This window comes from Felis catus, chromosome C1 (genome assembly GCF_018350175.1).
Source record: "Felis catus isolate Fca126 chromosome C1, F.catus_Fca126_mat1.0, whole genome shotgun sequence".
Taxonomy (NCBI): domain Eukaryota; kingdom Metazoa; phylum Chordata; class Mammalia; order Carnivora; family Felidae; genus Felis; species Felis catus.
The window spans coordinates 92,354,580-92,375,380 of NC_058375.1; the positions used below are offsets into that span (position 1 = coordinate 92,354,580).

At 33.6% G+C, this 20,801-nt stretch overlaps 1 protein-coding gene and 1 long non-coding RNA gene across 5 annotated transcripts in view; one reads left to right on the forward strand and one right to left on the reverse strand.

Annotated features, from left to right (window-relative positions):
* Nucleotides 1–20,801, forward strand: part of LOC109502514 — an 87,011-nt gene that overhangs the window by 5,986 nt on the left and 60,224 nt on the right. Inside the window, exons 2-5 of one of the 3 annotated variants that reach the window (XR_006582821.1) lie at nucleotides 6,907–7,013; nucleotides 7,651–7,972; nucleotides 10,389–10,619; nucleotides 20,359–20,495. This is a non-coding gene — a long non-coding RNA (uncharacterized LOC109502514). The remainder of the gene's footprint in view (nucleotides 1–6,906; nucleotides 7,014–7,650; nucleotides 7,973–10,388; nucleotides 10,620–20,358; nucleotides 20,496–20,801) is intronic. The other 2 variants (XR_002161142.3, XR_006582822.1) reach the window with 2 other exon arrangements.
* LOC123378990 (calcium-binding mitochondrial carrier protein SCaMC-1-like) overlaps nucleotides 4,135–20,801 on the reverse strand; it is a 51,829-nt gene continuing 35,162 nt past the window's right edge. For both annotated transcript variants that reach the window (XM_045033236.1, XM_045033237.1), the window contains exon 3: nucleotides 4,135–4,558. In XM_045033236.1, the coding sequence (XP_044889171.1) occupies nucleotides 4,553–4,558 (6 nt within the window). In that variant the 3' untranslated portion in view covers nucleotides 4,135–4,552. The remainder of the gene's footprint in view (nucleotides 4,559–20,801) is intronic.

Consider the following 20,801-nt stretch of genomic DNA (forward strand, 5'->3'; position numbering starts at 1 on the left):
TATTCATAAATTGTCTTCTAAAACATAGAGAAAAAAATAAATGGCAGAAGACTTTAAATGGGTTCAATGGATCTGATCCACTGAAGCATTTAAAGTATTTTGCCAGTATGTAGTTATTCTAAATCAATACCTGATCTTTATAATCTGTAGAATTATTGAGGGGTCTAGCTTGCCATTTATTTTTCCCTCTCTATTTTGGAATAAAAGTTTATGTAAAAAAATTAATTTCTAATTGTTTTTAATAACAAAGAATGGTAACATACTAATTTTACATGAGGCATTTGCTTTATTTTAATCTCTTTTTATGTGATCTTTAGAAGTTGAGTTATAAATTAATTAGAATCTGGGGCGCCTGGGTGGCGCAGTCAGTTAAGCGTCCGACGTCAGCCAGGTCACGATCTCGCGGTCCATGAGTTCGAGCCCCGCGTCAGGCTCTGGGCTGATGGCTCAGAGCCTGGAGCCTGTTTCCGATTCTGTGTCTCCCTCTCTCTCTGCCCCTTGCCCGTTCATGCTCTGTCTCTCTCTGTCCCAAAAAATAAATAAACGTTGAAAAAAAAATTAATTAATTAATTAATTAGAATCCTTCTATTAATGAATCCTACTAAGAAAAAAATGGGACTCCAACTAGAAATTTGGCTTGGTTTTGTCACTCAAACTTATGTTAGTTGTATATTCATATTATTTTGAATTTTAGGAAATTTAACTTAACAATTTAATTCCATCATTAATAGTTTAAGTACCCTACCCTAAGGATCCTATCCTTATCCTATCTTAAGGAAATTAAATTCAGCTAATTTCACAGTGAATTAAATCATGCCATTTAACAAGAGAGAAAAAGACTAGATGAATTATTCTTTTGAGTTTCAACATTTTTTACAGTGAGCGCAAATTTTCACTAAAAAAACTTGGTAAGACATAACTCCAAGTATTAGAGTAACTGAAAACTCCATAATTTATAAAATGGCAGAAATATCTATGTCCTAAAAAACACTTGAAAAGAAAGCTGGTCCAATCCAGTTACTCGTTGTTGTCTATAATATAAATTATATAATTTGTTTTATTTTATTTTATTTATTTTATTTTTAGGTTTTCAAACTGGTTTATCATCTCTCTTCTTTTTTGAATTAAAGAATTCATAAATTTTTATTAAAGTATAATTTACATGTAACATTGTATGAGTTAAAGGTATACAACATGTTGATTTGATACATTTATATATTGCAATATGATTACCACTGTATTCCTACCTAACACCTCTATCACATCATATAATTATCACTTCTTTTTTGTGATGAGTACAAGTAAGATCTAGTCTCTTAGAAACTTTGAAGTTTATAATACAACATTGTTGACTATAATCTCTGTAAGAGATTGAGTCTTCAGGATAAATTATATAATTTATATCTCATTAAATCACAATATTAGAGCCAATACAATTTTTAAATGCTTATTTATTTATTTTGAGAGAGGTGGGGAAGGAGGAGCAGAGAGAGAGGGAGAGAGAGAGAATCCCAAGCAGGTTCCAGTTCAGCACAGAGAATGATGGGGCTCAATCTCATGACCATGAGATCGTGACCTGAGCTGAAATTAAAAGTCAGATGTCTGACTGAGCCACCCAGATACCCATACAATTTTTAAAATGTAGTTATATATATATATAAATATATAAATATATAAATATATATAAATAATATATATATATATTATATGTATATAAATATATATAAATATATAAAATAATATATATAATAAATAATATAATATATAAATATATATATAATAATATATACTATATACATAATATATAAAATAATATATAAAATATATATAATATATAATATATAATAATATATATAATAAATAATAATAAATATATAAATATATAAATATATAAATATATATTTATATATATAAATATTTATATATTTATATATATAATATATATAATTATATAATATAAAACAATATAATATATATAATATATACAATATATATAATATAATATATATAATATATATAATATAAAACAATATAATATATAATATATACAATATATATAATATAATATATATAATATATATAATATATAATAATATATATAATATTATAATATAATATATAATAATATAATATATATTATATATAATAATATATATAATATTATAATATAATATATAATAATATAATATATATAATATATATAATATATATAATAATATAATATATATAATATATAATATAATATATAATAATATAATATATATAATATATATAATATATATAATAATATAATATATATAATATATAATATAATATATATTTATATATAATATATATAATATTTATATATATATATAATCTTAAATATCTTTGACCTATTCTCTCTCAACATAGATTGAAAAGATAGAGGCAAATTTGCAACATGGGTGGACCCATGTGTATTATGCTAAGTGAAATAAGTCAGATAGAGAAAGACAAATACCATCTGATTTCTCTATATGTGGAATCTGGAAAACAATAGAATAGGCAAATAAACAAAAAGCAGAAACAGACCCATAAATACAGAGAATAAACTGATGGCAGCCAGTGGGGAGATGGTGAGTGGATGAGCAAAATGGTTGGTAGGGAGCAGTAGATATAGGCTTCCAGTTATGGAATGAATAAGTCACAGGAATAAAAGGTACAGTATAGGGAATATAGTCAATATATTGTAATAGCATCATGTGGTAATAGATGGTAGCTACACTTGTGGTAAGCAGAATATAACCGTGTATGTCAACTATACATCAACAAAAAATAAATTAGGATGATGAGATCTAGGCCCATGTCAGGCTCTGCACTGAGCGTGGAGCCTGCTTACGATTCTCTCTCCCTCTCCCTCTACTCCTCTCCTACTCACGCTTTCTTTTTCTCAAAAATTAAGAATTAAAAATTAATTTTGGGGGACGACTGGGTGGCTCAGTCGGTTAAGCATCAGACTTCGGCTCAGGTCATGATCTCGAGGCTTATGAGTTCAGGCCCCATGTGGGGCTCTGTGCTGGCAGCTTGGAGCCTGGAGCCTGCTTCAGAGTCTGTCTCTGGCTGTCTCTGCCCTTCCCCCACTTGCATGCATGTGAGCTCTCTCTCTCTCTCTCTCTCTCTCTCTCTCTCTCTCTCAAATATAAATAAACATTTAAAAATTTTTAATTAAAAATAAAATTTTAAATAATGAATTAATTTTTGAGAGAGAGAGAGAGAGAGTGCTCATGTGCATGAGCCGGGGAGAGAGGCAGAGAGAGGGAGGGGGAGAGAGAGAGTCTCAAGCAGTCTCTATGCTCAGCCCAATGTGGGGCTCCATCCCACAACCCTGGGATCATGACCTGAGCCCAATTTAAGAGTCCGATGCTCAACCATCTGAGCCACCCAGGCACTCCTTAATTTTTTAAAAAGAGGCAAAATATAAAAATTTCCAAAGGGAAAATAAGAATACTATTCATCCTTCATATAAGTTTAAGATTTCAAAGCAAAATTCTAATCAGCCTTTATTTATTCTTAAAGAATGGAGTTTAAAAGCACAGTTATAAAGGATAGAAAAATATATATGTAAACTCATTAGTATAAAAGATAGAAAAAATATAGGAACACTTTGTTTTAATAGATTTAAAAACAAGCGTTCTCAATTTTTTGTCTTTGTTCACATTAGTGACTTTCTTGCAATTTTTGGCAATGTTAAGAACTAAGAGTAAGTTAAAAAGTTCTGTATCCACAAATGAGAGTGCTCAGGAAGTGAACAATAAGTCACCAGTATTCCATTAACAACACTGGTAGGAGACTGCAGTGTTCTGATGCCATGTAATTCTGTTTAAGATGTAACTGTTGTGTTTATTTAGACAAATAAAAGGGGTTCAAACACCACTGTTTCGCTCTTATATTTATAATTTTAAATGCGTAGGTTTTCTTTTAATGCTTTCAGATTTAAAATATGTATGCAAGGCAACATTAGGTTTTTAAAATAGAAAATGCTGAAAAACTTCAAAATATTCCAATTTTGTTCTCTAACATAACAATTTATTAGGTTAATAATATAATTAGGTTGTATTAGCTAATAGAAATTGCATTTTAACCCACTTTAATACAAATTCCTGGTGAGTTTCATTAAAATTTAGAGAAGCTTAAATAGATTTTATGAATATTAAAGATTTTGGTTCATAAAGAACTTAATAAACTGTAATTCTGGCTTACAAAAAAAATTAGAATTCAGTAAGTCTGATTTGTATGTTTATCTATTTGGAGGATGGGTATAGCATCTTTTCATGCAGACCTCTAGCAATTTAAGAAGAAAGCCAAGACATTTCCATGCTTATAAATAAATGTACATAAAGTGGCAGTTCATGATTTCATTTCTACTCTATTTTCAAGAGTGGTTTTATTGTTTCATAAACCATACAGTTTATGCATACTGAAGGAAGCAGCTTTAAGAAATTTGGAGTCATGCCTCTGAAAAATATTGTCACTCCACTGCTTTTATAAATTTGATTAAAGACACCAATCATATTTAGCTGTGGGACTCCCATTATGCCTAGAAAATGAAAGAGAAGAAAAAAGCCTAATTCATTTGATATTTGGCTTTTTTCAAACAGTAACTAAAGTAAAACATGTTAAAACAGATAATAAAATATAATTACTTAAATTCTTTCACAAGCAGTCCCAAGGGAACATCTCTGGTTCATCATAGTATATAATCAGGGACTCTATTGGAACTATTTGATGTTCATCTCTATTTAATTTTCTTTACTTTAGGAACAAATTCTGTCCACTAGTGGTGAATTTCTTTATAATTATTGTAAACATAATTTTTAAAACTACTTAGACATATATAGGTACCTTTATGCAACATCTTATGTCTTAAGAAACTCAAACTCAGAAACAAATTCAAATATGTTTCATTCACTATTTCTTTTCTCAGAGAATGGCTCCACCATTCATCTAGCTGTTGAAACTGGAAACCTGAAAGGCATCCATAATATTTCCTTCGTCTTACATATCCAAACCATTACCCATCAGTTTTACTGATATCTCTCAAATCCATGCATTTACCTACAAGTCCACTGCCATGCCTCCATTCTCCCAACTACCTAGACTGTGTAACAGCCTTTTACCATAATCACCACTTTCATTTTCTTCTCCATAACTTTAACCAGAGAGAACTTTTAATAATGCAACTCTGATTATGTTACTCTTCTGTTTCAAATATTCCCCATTAGACTTAAATATAGTAAGGTCTGGCCTCTGCTTCCTCCTGCCACCTCACTTGTACTATTCCCCTGCTTTCTGCACTGTAGTCATATGGGCCACTTTTCAGTTTCTCAGATGTCCCCAAACTTCTTCCCTCTTAAGCTAGTTGATATGTTTTTCCCTTTGCCTGAAAGTCACTCCCCCAACCTTGGCTATTTAACCCCATCTCAGCCTTCAGTTCTCATTTCAAGCAACACTTCCCCAAGAAAGTCTTCCAGAACTGCCTAAGCTCCTCCTGTGATATAGTATTTAGAGAAGTCCACTTTTCCTTTGTAGCTCTCATCACAGTTTATGTATTTGTGTAAATATTTAATTAATAACTATCTTCCCTACTGGACTACCAGTTCCATGAGAGCAGGGACCAATGTCTTTTTGCTTACTCAAACCCCACATGCTCAGATCATTGCATAGTGCCTGGCAACATTCTCAAATTCTTAAGCTAATCCCTAATCACTATATCATGTTCCCAAAATTGACATAGCTAAACTGAGTACAAAGCAGTTGAGAATTGAAAAGTTTCTGTTACTATTTATTTTAATCTAAACATTTCCTCCCTCCATCCTTCCCCATTCAAAATAAAATAATTCCTTTGAAATTTAGATAAATTCCCTTGAAATTTTAGAAAATATTTACTCACCATGCAACTTCTTGGAGAATGTTCTATTACTACGTTCATTTTTTTTTTGCCTTTTATTTTTTGGTAGAAGCTAGTAACATTGCTCTTAATTTCTATAATTTTATAAAAGAATGTGGAACATGCTTACTTTTTTTTCTAATGTTGAACCTACATTCCCCATTGATTGCCCCCACCTCATTATTGTGAAAATTGTAAACTACAGAAAGAATAGTACAATGAACATTTTTATACTCACTACATAGTTTCAAATTTTGACATTTTGCTATACTTAGTTTTTGGTTTTTTTCCTCTTTTCTCTATACTTACATATAATTATGTGTTTACATATGTGTGTGAATGTATGCACTCTAAAGGTAATTACAAACACCATGAACCTTGCAGCCTTAAATATGTCAACATATCCTAAAAATAAGGAGATTAATCTATGTAATGCAAATCATAATTATGCCTTAAAAAATTAAAAATAATTCTCTATCTTACCATATACCTCCTTATTAAAATTAAAATTGCCCAGTTGTCCCAAAAATGTCACTTAGAGTTTTTTTTTTTTCAAACTAAAATCTAAACAAAATTTACTCATTGTACTAGTTTTGTTACTTTAGTTTCCTAATCAGGACTACTACCAGTCATTCCCCCACAACCACCATTTTTTCTGTGACAATGGCTGTTTGAATAGCCCAGGCCAATTGTCTTATAGAATAGCCTACATTCTATATTTGTCTGGTTGATTCTTAATAGTATCATTAAACGTGTCCCTTGATCCCCTATATTTCCTTTAGGTCTAAAAGCATTCCCAGATGCCACTAAAACATTTTGGGCAAGAGTACTTCATAGCAGATGCTATGCACTTCATTTTACATTACATCAAGAGGCACATTACATCTGAAGTGTTTTTTTAACTTTATTTTACTGTTACTAATACTGAATTTGGTCAGTTGGTTGCAATAGTGACCACCCATTCTCTCCACCGTAACCGTATGTTTTCCTCTTTGCAGTTAGCGAGAAATCTGATGGATGATACTTTGGCATCATGTGACCCTCTTATTTCCCAACTCCCTTTAACTCAATAGCTTCAATATCTGCTGATGATTCTAGGGCTCAGGTAACTGATTTTGAAATATCACTATCCTACGTACTAAAAGGAGAAATAGGGGTACCTAAGTGGCTCAGTCTGTTAAGCATCCTACATCAGCTCAGGTCATGATCTCACAGTTCATGGATTCAAGCCCCGCATCAGGCTCTGTGCTGACAACTCAGAGCCTGGAGCCTGCTTCTGATTCTGTGTCTCCCTCTCTCTCTGTCCTTTCCCCACTTGCTCTCTCTCTCTCTCTCTCTCTCAAAAATAAATAAACATTAAAATATTTTAAAGGAAAAATAGTTGACTACAGATTTGAAGGCAAGGGAAGGATAAGTGACCATGAGACATCATTTTAAAAAAACAAAAGAAAAGTTCAGAAATAAATGTGGAGATGCCAAAAGAACAAAAGAGGATTTTCATTTTTTGTTATGGCAGAGTAGTTTGTGTCACACTAATCCTACAAATAAAAATAACTATTAAAATATGAAAAAAAGTATATGAAGCTAGTGTTTGAGAGTAATCAATGCAAGCAAAACTAGGATCTCTGAGAGAAAGAAAGTACAGAGGTAAGCACTACATTTCACTCTGTTTGCGTATTGGTTTTGTTTTGTTTTGTTTTGTTTTGTTTTGTTTTGTTTTGTTTTGTTTTGTTTTACCTTAGGCCATTTGACAATTTTCAGCATGAGAGAATAGGATCCAAGCAGAAAAGAGGAGTGTTACTGAACTGAGGACAGACATTGGAATTTAAAGATACCAATTTGCTGGATACTTGAGCAAAATCCTGAAATGGAGGTAATATTAGTGAAGTGAGTCCAAAAGTCTCTGTGAAATTTTCCCTTGAGGCATTGCCATCTCTAAAACTACACCAAATGAGATTTCAAGAACACCAGAAGAAAAGAGCAGGTGGAAGACTAACAATCTAGAAAAGATTTTAGCAATAACACAACGCTTGATCATCAAGGTTGGAGTTCAAGCCCAAGAAGGTAAGGTAACCACTTAAGCTATCAGATAATACAAAAGCTTAGGCTTTCAGATAATACTCATAAAAGCTTACTGTCTAGGGGTAAGGACCATACTCTAAGAGTAAGTACCTTGGATAGAGGCCAAAGCTGAAATACATCATTCTTAACAAATCTAAAACCAACCTTCAATAGATTTAGGTTGCTCTGCCTATAGAGTAACTGCCTACCAGAAGAAAGGTTAGCCCTGTTTGTATAAAAATAACATCATCCAGAGTCTACAGTTTTTCATACAAAATGCTGAAAACTTTCCAAATCTGGGGAGGGAAACAAGAATCCAGATCCAGGAGGCCCAGAGAGAGACCCAACAAAATCAACCAAAGGAGGTCTACACCAAGACACATTAAAATAGCATAGTATGTCCTTTTTGGAAGGACATACCCAAATGGTAAAATAAGTATTAAAGGTGTTAAACATTATTAATCATTGAGAAATGTAAATTAAAGCCAGTGAGATTTTATTGCACAACTATCAGAATGTCTAAATTAAAAGACTGACAATAACCAGTATTAACAAAGATGTAGAGCAAATGGAACTCACACATTGCTATTATAGTATAAATTGGAAAACTAATTTGGCAGTATCTACTAAAACTGAATATGCATTACCCTGTAACTCAACATTTCTTCTCCTGGTGTGCATATACACATCAGAGAGGGATAAGTTCTTATGTTTTCCATAGTATAATTAAGAACTAACCTTATTGTGGTGAGCACTTCATAATGGATATAAATGTCAAATCACTGTGTTGTACATGCAAAATTATTGAAATATTGTATGTCAACTATACTTCAATTTAAAAAATAAATTAAAATAAAATTTAAAATACTACAATGGATAAAGTGTGGTATTCATGTAATGAAATACTACACACAAGAGAAAACAATTACATGCAACAACATAGTTGACTCTCCAAGACAGTACATAGTTTTCAAGAACAGGCAAACTAATCAATGGTGATCAAAGTCAGAATAATAATTACTTCAGGCGGGGGTGTTTATTGATTGGGTAGAGCATAAAGAACCCTTCTGGGGTGCTGGAAATGTACTGTCTTGATCTAGTTGGTAGTTTCATGGGTGCATATACAGTAAAACCTTGGTTTGCAAGCATAATTCGTTCTGCGAACATGCTTGCAATCCAAAGCACTAGTATATCAAAGTGGATTTGAAGAACCATTGCCTCAGTTGTAATCATATGATGTTCAGCATCGTGTACTACTTGTATTGCAAAACATCACTCATTTATCAAGTTAAAATTTATTAGAAATCCTTGCCCATCTTGAAGAACACTTGCATAACAAGTTACTTTTAATTTATTTAAAAGAATCTGTCTTTTCTGAATTCAATAAATAATTTCTCCTAATAACCAGCAGGTACTTTATTGAGTTATTTTTAAGTGAAATAGAATCACTGCATCTCATCTTGCAAAAGACTTTTAACAGTCATTTAGTTAGGTATCTAAATCATTATCATAATTTTGTGAACTCTTCTCCCCCTCTTTTTGCCCCTCCCCCACTTGCACTGTCTCTGTCTCTCTCAAAATAAATAAATAAACTGTAAAAAAAAAAAAACTCAAAAACTACAGTCTACTGTCCTCAAAATTAAAATGCCTTTCTTTTTTCAGGACATAGTAATTATTCTTTTTGTTGTTGTTGCTTATAAATAAATAAATAAATAAATAAATAAATAAATAAATAAATAAATTTTATATATGTATTATATAGTATATAAGTTATATATACATATATTATGTGTGTGTTTAAATGAAAGCCCCCCCAAATACACACACAAAACTACCAAGGTAAAGAAAGATTTAAAAATAAGAAGAAAAGATGGAGATCTTTTCTGATATGATCTGATTCTGATCTGATCTAGAAAAAAGATATTAAAGAGACCTGACACATGATCCTGGATGGGATCTCAGACCACTTTTTAAAAATTACCATAAAGAACATTATTAGAACAATGAACAATTAATGTCATTTAAATAAGGACTATGGATTAGACAATAGTATTCTATCATTGTTAAATTTACTGATTTTGATAATACATAAAACAGTTCTTATTCTTAAGGAAGTCACATTGAAATATTTAGGGTTAAAGGGGCATAATCTTTCCAACATTTTTTCTCTGTCTACATACACACACGCACACACACACACACACACACACACACACATATATGTGTGGAGAGAGAGAGTGAACAAGTGGGGTAAAATGTATATGGAGAATTTGTGTAAAGGGCATCCAGTATTTCCTTAAATTATTCAGTAAGTTTAGTTTGAAATTAAAACAAAATAAAAATTTATCTTTCCCACCACAAAAATAGCCAAAGTCTCTGCCCCACAGTGATTGATTTTCTTATACATTTTTGTTCTTAGATTTTCCTTTCCCAAACTGCAACTTCTCCACTAATCCTGACATGTACAAAAACTAATACAACATTTGTAACAAGGGTCTGGAACCCTTGGAGAGATAACAGAATAAAATGGAAAGGCTAAGAGGAATATATAAAATGCAGAAAACATACAGAAAACACTCATGAAAAAAAAGAAAAAAACCCTGGTGATGCTGAAATTCAACATGAGACAGGAGCAATAACTCTTTATCAAGTAAGTAGCTCTCAATTTTTACTATCCCGTTTTCAGATACTATGATAGAAATGCCTTTATAGCAATCTCCTTATCCCCTGCTAAATCAACTGCTTCTTTACTATGAAAATTTGAAGCTACATAATAGGAAGAAAGTACTGCTTGTCTTAGGTTTTATATAAATCCTGTCACACAAATACACAGACAAGTTTAGGCCTCGAAGTAATAAAAAGAATTTTAATTTAAAACTATATGCAAAATCTATATTCTTAAAAACTGGACATTTCATCCTTGTGATTACAAAGGAGTAGAAAAGGATCAGCGTTACAGATAATAATTCAAAATATTTTTAAATTACCTACAGCTAGTATGATTTCTAGCTCTAAAATTAACCACTTTCATGTTTAATCCAAGGCCCCTGTGTGTTCCTTGTATCCATTAATTTAGAATTTAGAAAAAATAAAGCTAACAGAACAAACTGAAGACTGTAAAATAAGTATAATTAAAATTTTCAGAGGAATTCAAAAGTGTATTACATCTAGGTTTAGAAAAAAACTAATTTCTAATTAAAATTTTTATCATTAAAAAATAATTCATTAGATGAAATGAAGAACAACATGGAAATAGCTAGAGAATAAATTCATGAGTGGCATATCAAGTCAACAAATTCTCCCAGAATATAATTCAGAAGGGTAAAGAAAGGGAAAGTATAAGAAAAAAGATTGATGGAATTTTGAATGATATCACAAGGAATTCCAGTATCTATCAAGTAAGAGTTACAGGAGGGAGACTTCCAGAGAAGATGACAGAATAGGAGTATCCTAAGCTCACTTTGTCCCAAGATACAACCGGAAAACACCCATATCAGTGTAAATAACCCAGAAAACACCAGAAGACTGGCAGAACAGACTCTCCACAGATAAACAGAAGAGGCCACATCAAAGAGAGTAAGAAGGGTGGAGATATGGTCTGGAACTAAATGGACTATGGGACTGTCTAGGGGCCAAAAGGGACAATGCAGGTAGGAGAGGGGAAATACAAACAGACCCTCATACCAGGCACCCCAGAAATGGGGATCCCACACAAGGAAGACAAATCTCTGTAACATTTGACTTTAAAAATCAGAAGGGCCAAATTTCATGAATTCTTATAATCAGTGGGGTCTAACACGTGGGACTTTAAAAATCAGTGGGCTCAGCTCTAGGAGATCTAGGATGACTAAAGGAAACTGAGACCCCGCCCTTGGACAACATAGCAGACAACCAAGTGGAGATACAACATAGAAGCAGCAGTTTGAAAAATGCCTGGGGCACACAGGAGGGAGATTTGTTTACTAATCTGAGAGTATGTGATAGAGGGGCATGTGATGTTGGGAGACTTCTCAAGGAGCAAAGGAGCTGGTGGGTGCCATTTCCCTCCAACACCACCCCAGTCTAGACACACAGACACAGGTGGAAACCAGCACAGCATCAAAAACGGCTACCTAACTTGCTAACAGAGTACTCCACCCCTTCATTCTCTTGCAGACATGCCCCTTCCAACCAGACTTCAGTTCTAGGTCCCCTACCAGAGCATATCTGCAAAACCCTTGCTAACACCATGCATCCCACCCCCCATGGGTTTCTGCATATCTGCCCACACAACCAGGCCTGCCTCAATCCCTCAAGGCTTCAAGTCCCAGACTTTGCTGGAACCACAGGCCCCCACCACCACATTCTTCTGCAGACTTGCTCACTCCAATAGTCCCTTGATTGGAGCCCATCTAAAGCAGTGCTTTAAATCTGACAGTGTGCAAGCAACCTCAACAGAGGCCAGCACCACTCCAAAGTGACTCATGCTCTGGGAAGAGGGGAAGATAACCACACACAGCAGTCCAACTATGGCCTCAGCAGTGCATTTCCTTTACTGCATCTCTAGAAAACACTTTATCTGACTCAACTTAAGTACATGGCCCAGACTGGCCCACCAACAATACAGAACCAAACCTTGCCCACAATGGAAAAAGAGAGCCATTGTAGATGACTAAATTGAAGGAAAAAAGTGGCTTATCCATAATAGCAGGGTGCATGCAATACACATAGGAGACACCGCTGAGGTGCCAGGTTCTGGCAAATAAGGGACATTGCACTGGAGGGCACTACAGAACCTCTTCTTCAGAAGGACACTACTTTCAAGAGCAGAAGATACAGCTGATGTTATTTTTTTCTTTTCTTTTCTTTTCTTTTCTTTTCTTTTCTTTTCTTTTCAGAGAGAGAGAGAGAGAATCTTAAGCAGGCCCCATGCTCAGCTCAGAGATGGACGCAGAGCTCAATCCCATGGCCATGAGATCATGACCTGAGATGAAATCAAGAGTCAGATGTTTTCCAGCTAAGCTACCCAGGAGCCCCCTGACTGTCTTAACATACAGAAACAGACATAGAGAGTTAGTCAAAATGAGGAGACAGAGGAATATGCCCCAAATGAAAGAACAGGACAACATCACAGCAAAAAAAAAAGCTAAATGAGACAGAGATAAGTAATATGCCTGATAGAGAACTTAAAGAAATGGTCATAAAGATACTCACTGGACTTGAGAAAAGAGTAGAAGACCTCAGTGACACCATTAACAAAGAGATAGAAAATGGAAAAAAAAACTATTAGAGATGAAGAATTTAATAACTGAAATTAAAAACACACTAGAGGGGCGCCTGGGTGCCGCAGTCGGTTAAGCGTCAGACTTCAGCCAGGTCACGATCTCGCGGTCTGTGAGTTCGAGCCCCACGTCAGGCTCTGGGCTGATGGCTCAGAGCCTGGAGCCTGCTTCCGATTCTGTGTCTCCTTCTCTCTCTGCCCCTCCCCCGTTCATGCTCTGTCTCTCTCTGTCTCAAAAATAAATAAATGTTAAAAAAAAAATAAAAAAATAATTTAAAAAAAAACACACTAGATGGAATAAATAGTAGACTAGAGGAAGCAGAATACTGGATCAGTGACCTGGAGCACAGAGTAATGGAAAGCAATCAAGCTGAAAAGGAGAGAGAAAAAATAATAATAATAAATGAAAGTAGACTTAAGATACTCAGCAAACACCAAGCATAGTAACATTCACATTATAGGGATCCCAGAAGGAGAAGAGAGAAAAAGAGGGGCAGAAAATTTTGAAGAAATAATAGCTGAAAACTTTCCAAATCTGGGGAAGGAAACAAGAATCCAGATCCAGGAGGCCCAGAGAGAGACCCAACAATATCAACCAAAGGAGGTCTACACCAAGACACATAGTAATTAAAATAGCAAAAGTAGTTATACAGAGAGAATTGTAAAAGCAGCAAGAGGAAAAAAAAAAATACAAGGGATACCACATAAGGCTATCAGCTGATTTTTCAGCAGAAACTTTGCAAGCCAGAAGGGAGTGGCATGATATATTCAAAGTGCTGAAAGAAAAAACCTGCAACCAAGAATACTCTATCCAGCAAGGCTATCATTAAGAAGAAAGAAGAGATTAAGAGTTTCCCAGACAGGGGCACGTGAGTGGCTCAGTTCGTTAAACATTTGACCCTTGATTTCAGCTCAGGTCATGATCTCACAGTCTGGAGATCAAGCCCTGCATCAGGCTCTGTGTTGAGTGTGGAGCCTGCTTAAGATTCTCTCTCTCTCTCCCTTTCCCTCTGCCCCTACCCTGTGCATGCTCTCTCCCATTTAAAAAAAAAAAAGTTTCCTAAGTAAACAAAAGTTAAAGGAATTCATCACAACTAAACCAGCTTTGCAAGAAATGTTAAAGGGGACTCTTTGAGTGGAAAGGAAAGACCAGGAATACGAAAATCAGGATGGAAAAAGCAGTAAATATAAGTATGTCTATAAAAATCAGTCATTTGATTCACAGAATAAAAGAATGTTAAGTATGATACCATATACCTAAAACATGGAGGGGAGAGGAGTAAAGAAAGGATTCAAATTAAGGGACCATCAACTTAATATAAACTGCTATATGAAGAAGATGTTAAATAAAAACCTAAATAATAACCACAAATCAAAGGCCAATAATAGATCTTCAAAAAAAAAAAAAAAAAAAAGAAAGAAAGAAAGGAATCCAAGTAGCCCACTAAGGAAAGCAAATAAAGCCATGAGAGAAGAAAGCAAGAGAAGAAAGGGACAGAGAACAACTACAAAAATAATAATAAAACAAGTAACAAAATGACAATAAATTCTTACCTATCAATAATTACTTTGAATGTAAATGAACTAAACAGTCCAATAAAAAGACATAGGATGATGGAATAGATAAAAAATCAAGACCCATCTATATGCTGCTTACAAGAGACTCATTTCAGACCTTAAGACACATGTAGATTGAAAGTGAAGGGATGGAAAAACATTTATGGAATTGAAGAGAAATCTGGGGTAGCAATACTTATATTGGAAAAATAGATGTTAAAACAAAGACTGTAACAAAGAACAAAGAAAGACACTATATAATAATAAGGCAAACAATTCTACAAGAAACTATAACAACTATACATACTTATGCACCCAAATACATAAAACAGCTAATAACAAACATAAAGGAAGTAATTGATAGTAATGCAATAGTAGGGGACTATAACACCCAACTTACATCAATGGATAAATCATCCAAACAGAAAATCAACAAGGAAATAGTAGCTTTGAATGACACATTAGACCAGGTGGATCTAACAGATGTATTCTTAACATTCAATCCTGAAACAGCAAAATAAACATTCTTTTCAAGTGCACATAGAACATTCTCCAGAATAGATCACATATTAGGCCATAAAACAAGTCTCAGCAAATTCAGAAAGATTGAAGTCATACCACACATCTTTTCTGCCCACAATGATATGAAACTAGAAATCAGTCACAAGAAAAAATCTGGAAAGAGCACAAATATATGGAAATTAAATAACATGCTGCTAAGCAAGGAATGGGTGAACCAAGAAATCAAGGGAAAAAAAAACTACATGGAAACAAATGAAAATGCAAACACAACATTCCAAAACCTTTGGGGGCATAGCAAAAACTGTTCTAAGAGGGAAGTTTATAGCAATACAGGCCTACCTTCAGAACCAAGGAAAAAAACTAAAAAAAACAAAAAACAAAAAAAACAAAAACAAAAAAAACCTAACCTTACACCTACAGGAGCTAGAAAAAGAACAAGAAACAAAACCCAAAACCAGTAGAAGTAAATAATAAAGATTAGAACAGAAATAAACAAAATAGAAACTAAAAAAACAATAGAACAGATCAATGAAACCAGGAGCTGGTTCTTTGAAAAGATTGACCAAATGGATAAACCTTTAGCCAGACTCAGAAAAGAGAGAGAGATAGAGAGAGACAGTGAGAGAGAGAGCTGAAATTTAAAAATCAGAAATGAAAGAGAACTAACCAACACCACAGAAATACAAAGGATTGTAAGAGAATATTCTGAAAAATTATATGCCAACAAATTAGACAACCTAGAAGAAGTGGATAAATTCCTAGAAACACATAACATGCCAAAACTGAATCAGGAAGAAATAGAAAATTTGAACAGACCATTACCAGCAATGAAATTGAATCAGTAATAAAAAAAAAAAAAACCTCCCAACAAACAAAAGTCCAGGACCAGGCAGCTTCACAGGTGAATTCTACCAAACATGTAAAGAGTTAATATCTATATTTCTCAAACCATTCCAAAAACTGGAAGACAAAGGAAACCTTCCAAATTAATTTTATGAGGCCAGCATTACCCTGTTACCAAAAGCAGATAAAGACACTACAAAAAAGAAAACTACAGACCAACACACTGATGAGCGTAGATGCAAAATCCTCAACAAAATATTAGCAATCCAACTGAATCCAACAATACATTAAAAAAATTATTCACCATGATCAAGTGAGATTTATTCCTGGGATGCTGCAGTGGTTCACTATTTGTAAATGAATCAACATGATATATCACATCAACAAGAGAAAGGATAAAAACCATATGTGCATTTTAATATATATGCAGAAAAAGCATTTGGCAAAGTATAACATCCATTCATGATAAAAACCCTTAACACAGTATGTTTAGAGGGAACATACCTCAACATAATAAAGGCCATATATGAAAAACCCACAACTAACATAATACTCAATGATGAAAATTGGAAGCTTTACCCCTGAAATCAGGAACAAGACAAGGATGTCCACTCTCATCCTTTTATTCAACACAGTATTGGAAATCCACAGCAATCAGATTTAAAAAAAAAAAAGATATAAAAGGTCTCCAAATTGGTTAGGAAGAAGTAAAACTTTCACTATTTGCAGATTACATGAACTATATACATAAAACCAACCCTTAAAGACATCATCAAAAGCTACTAGAACTGATAAATGAATTTAGTAAAGTTGCAAGATACAACATCATTATACAGAAATCTGTTGCATTTCTTTGCACTAATAATGAAGAAACAGAAAGAGAAATTAAGAAACAATCCCATTTACAATTGCACCAAAAATAATAAAATACCTAGGAATACACTTACCCAAGGAGGTGAAAGACCTGTACTCTGAAAACCATAAAATACTGATGAAAGAAATTGAAGATGACACAAACAAATGGAAAGATATTCCATGCTCATGGATTAGGAGAAAAAATATTGTTAAAATGTCCATACTACACAAAGCAGTCTACAGATTAATACAATCCCTATCAAAATACCAACAGCATTTTTCACAGAACTAGAAAAAATAATCTTAAAATTTGTATGGAAGCACAAAAGACCTCAAATAGCTGGAGCAATCTTGAAAAGGAAGAACAAAACTGGACATATCACAATCCCAGATTTCAAGATGTGTTACAAAGCTATAGTAATCAAAGCAGTATGGTACTGACACAAAAATAGACACATAGATCAAAAGAACAGAATAGAAACCCCAGAAATAAACCCACAATTATATGGTTAATTAATCTTCAACAAAGGAGGTGAGAATGTGTAATGGGAAAAAGACAGCCTCTTCAACTAATGGTGTTGGGAGAACTGGACAGCTACATGAAAAGAATGAAATTAAACCACTTTCTTACACCATACACAAAAATAAATTTGTAACGTATTAAGGATCTAAATGTGAGGCCTGAAACAATAAGAATCCTAGAACAGAGCATAGGCAATAATTTTTCTGACATTGGCCATAACACATTTTTCTAGATATGTCTCCTGAAGCAAGGGAAACAAAAGCAAAAATAAACTATTGGGACCACATCAGATAAAAGGCTTCTGCACAGAAAAGAAATAAACCAAACTAAAAGACAACCTTCTGAATGAAAGAAGATGTTTTTGCACATGATGTATCTAATAAGGGGTTAATATAAAAAGAACATATACAAATCAATACCAAAAAACCACAATCCAATTTAAAAATGGACAGAAGATATGAACAGACATTTTTCCAAAGAAGACATACAGATGGCCAAAAAACACATGAAAAGATGTTCAATATCACTAATCATAAAGGAAATGCAAATCAAAACCACAATGAGATATCACCTCACACCTGTCAGGATGAATAAAAAAACACAAGAAACAAGAATTAGGGATGCTTGGGTGGCTCATTAGATAAGCGTCCAACTCTTGATCTCGGCTCAGGTCATAATCTCATGGTTTGTGGGTTGGAGACCCACATCGGGCTTTGTGCTGTCAGTATGGAGCCTGCTTGGGATTCTGTCTCCCTCTCTCTGCCCCCTCCCCCGCTGCTTGCTCTCTTTCTGTCTCTCTCTCTCAAAATAAATACACTTTCAAAAAAAAAAAGAAACAAACAAACAAGTATTGGTGAGGACGTAGAGAAAAAGGAATCCTCATGTGCTGTTGACAAGAATGCAAACTGGTATAGCCACTGTGCAAAACAGTATGGAGGTTCCTCAAAAAATTCAAAATAGAACAACCATATGATCCAATAATTCCACTACTGTTATTTACCCAAAGAACACAAAAACACTAATTTGGAAAGATATATGCACCCCGATGTTTATTGAGGTATTATTTACAATAACCAAATTATGGAAGCAGTCCAAGTATCCATAGATAGATGAATGGATAAAGAGGAAGATGTAATGTAGATGTAGATAGATAGATATAGATAGATGCAGATATTGATAATATATTACTATATATATTATATTATATTATATTATATTATATTATATTATATTATATTATTACATTTTTCCACCATAGAAAAGAATGAAATCCTGCCATTTGCAACAACATAGATAGGGTATAATGCTAAATGAAATAAATTAGAGAAAGACAAATACCATATGATTTTGCTCATATGTGGAATTGAAGAAACAAAATGAACAAAGGGAAAAAAGAGACAAACCAAAAAAGAGTCTTAAATATAGAGAACAAACTAATGGTTATCAGAGGGGAAGTGGATGGGGGGATGGGTGAAATAGTTGAAGGTGATTTAAGAGCACACTTATTATGATGAACACCGCAAGGTGTAGAACTGTTGAATCACTATATTGAACACATGAAATTAATATAACACTGTACATTAATTATACTGGAATAAAAATTAACTAATTAGAGGCACCTGGGTGACTCAGTCAGTTAAGTGACCGACTCTTGATATCAGTTCAGGTCATGATCTCATGGTTCCTGGTTCAAGCCCCACTTCGACCTCTGTGCTGACAGAACACTCTCTCCCTCTCTCTCTGCCCCTACCCCACTCATGCTCTCCATCTCTCTTTCTCTCAAAAATAAATAAATAGGGGCGACTCGGTGGCTAGTCGGTTGAGCATCCAACTTTGGCTTAGATCATGATCTTGCGGTCCCTGAGTTTGAGCCCTGCATCGGGCTCTGTGCTGACAGCTCAGAGCCTGGAGCCTGCTTCAGATTCTGTGTCTCCCTCTCTCTGCCCCTCCCCCCACTCACATTCTGTCTCTCTCTCTCTCTCTCTCTCTCAAAAATAAATAAACTTTTAAAAATAAATAAATATTTTTAAATAATTAATTAATTAAAAAGAATTACAGAAGGAGAATATAGAAAGATCAAAAAGAAAAACATACTAGAAAATTTAATAGTGAAAAATTTCCCAGGACCAGGAAAATGCTGACATTTTCATTGAAAAAAACAAAATTAACTAGTATGAAAAAAATAATCCAAATCTGTACATCTCATGGTGAAATTTCAGAAGAACAATGATTAAGAGAAAAATCTTAAAACCTTCCAGATTATTAGAATTAATGAGTGATTTAAAGTGGTTGGATAGAAGTTAAAATCCAAGAGTTTTCATATGTACTAGCAATAAACATTAGCAGAATGTAATGGAATACATTAAGAGCAACAAATATCACAAAGTGCCTAGTAATACAGAAGCCTCATAATGTGTAAGACCTGTATATGAAAATTATTATAAACTTTATCAAAGGATATAACAGAAGATCTAAATACAGATAACTCATTCCTGAACAAAAAGATTCAGCACTGCAATTGTCCTTTCTTCCCAAAATTCATTCAGTACAGTTTGAGTCAAAAATCTCAATTGGTTTTGGTTTTTGGGTTTTGTTTAAAAGAAACTTAGTAAGCCAATTTTAATGTTCATATGGGAGGGAAAATGCAAAATAAAGAACAGCAATAGAAACACAAGCTTAGATGTTACAGCTCTAGTGATACTGCCCTGGGAATAGGTTTTCCCTACTCAATATAATGACTACTAATTGTAAGAGGATTGTGGCTCATTTGAAAAACAAAGAGCCATAATTTTCATTAAAGTTAGGAATTAAATCATCTTCTTTCAACAGAACTTACCTCCAAGGGGTAAATAAGGGAGTGTGCAGTAGCACCAGCCAAAGAAGCAGAAGCAAATTGCTCAAAAGCTTTTAAAGTGACTCCTCCAGAAGAAAGAAACGTCTTATACTGTATTAATAAGAGTTCAAAGGTATGTTACTACTCAGAAATCCCAGAGGGCATACAAACTTATTTAGTATCAATGAACACCTGGGCATGTAATCCACAGTTAAAAACCATAATGCACATTACCAAGCACCTAAATATAGCCATGCCCATTAGACAGGAGGTCCTAACACTAATAATAGAGACTTTATCTTGTAAGTCTTTGTGCTTAGAATAAGATCTGGTATATAGCAGACATCCAACAAATGTTGATTATAATAAGGAATTAATATAATGGAATGGAAACCATTGAGATGGAAATGACTGAGCACCTTATGTAGTAAGTTCTGGC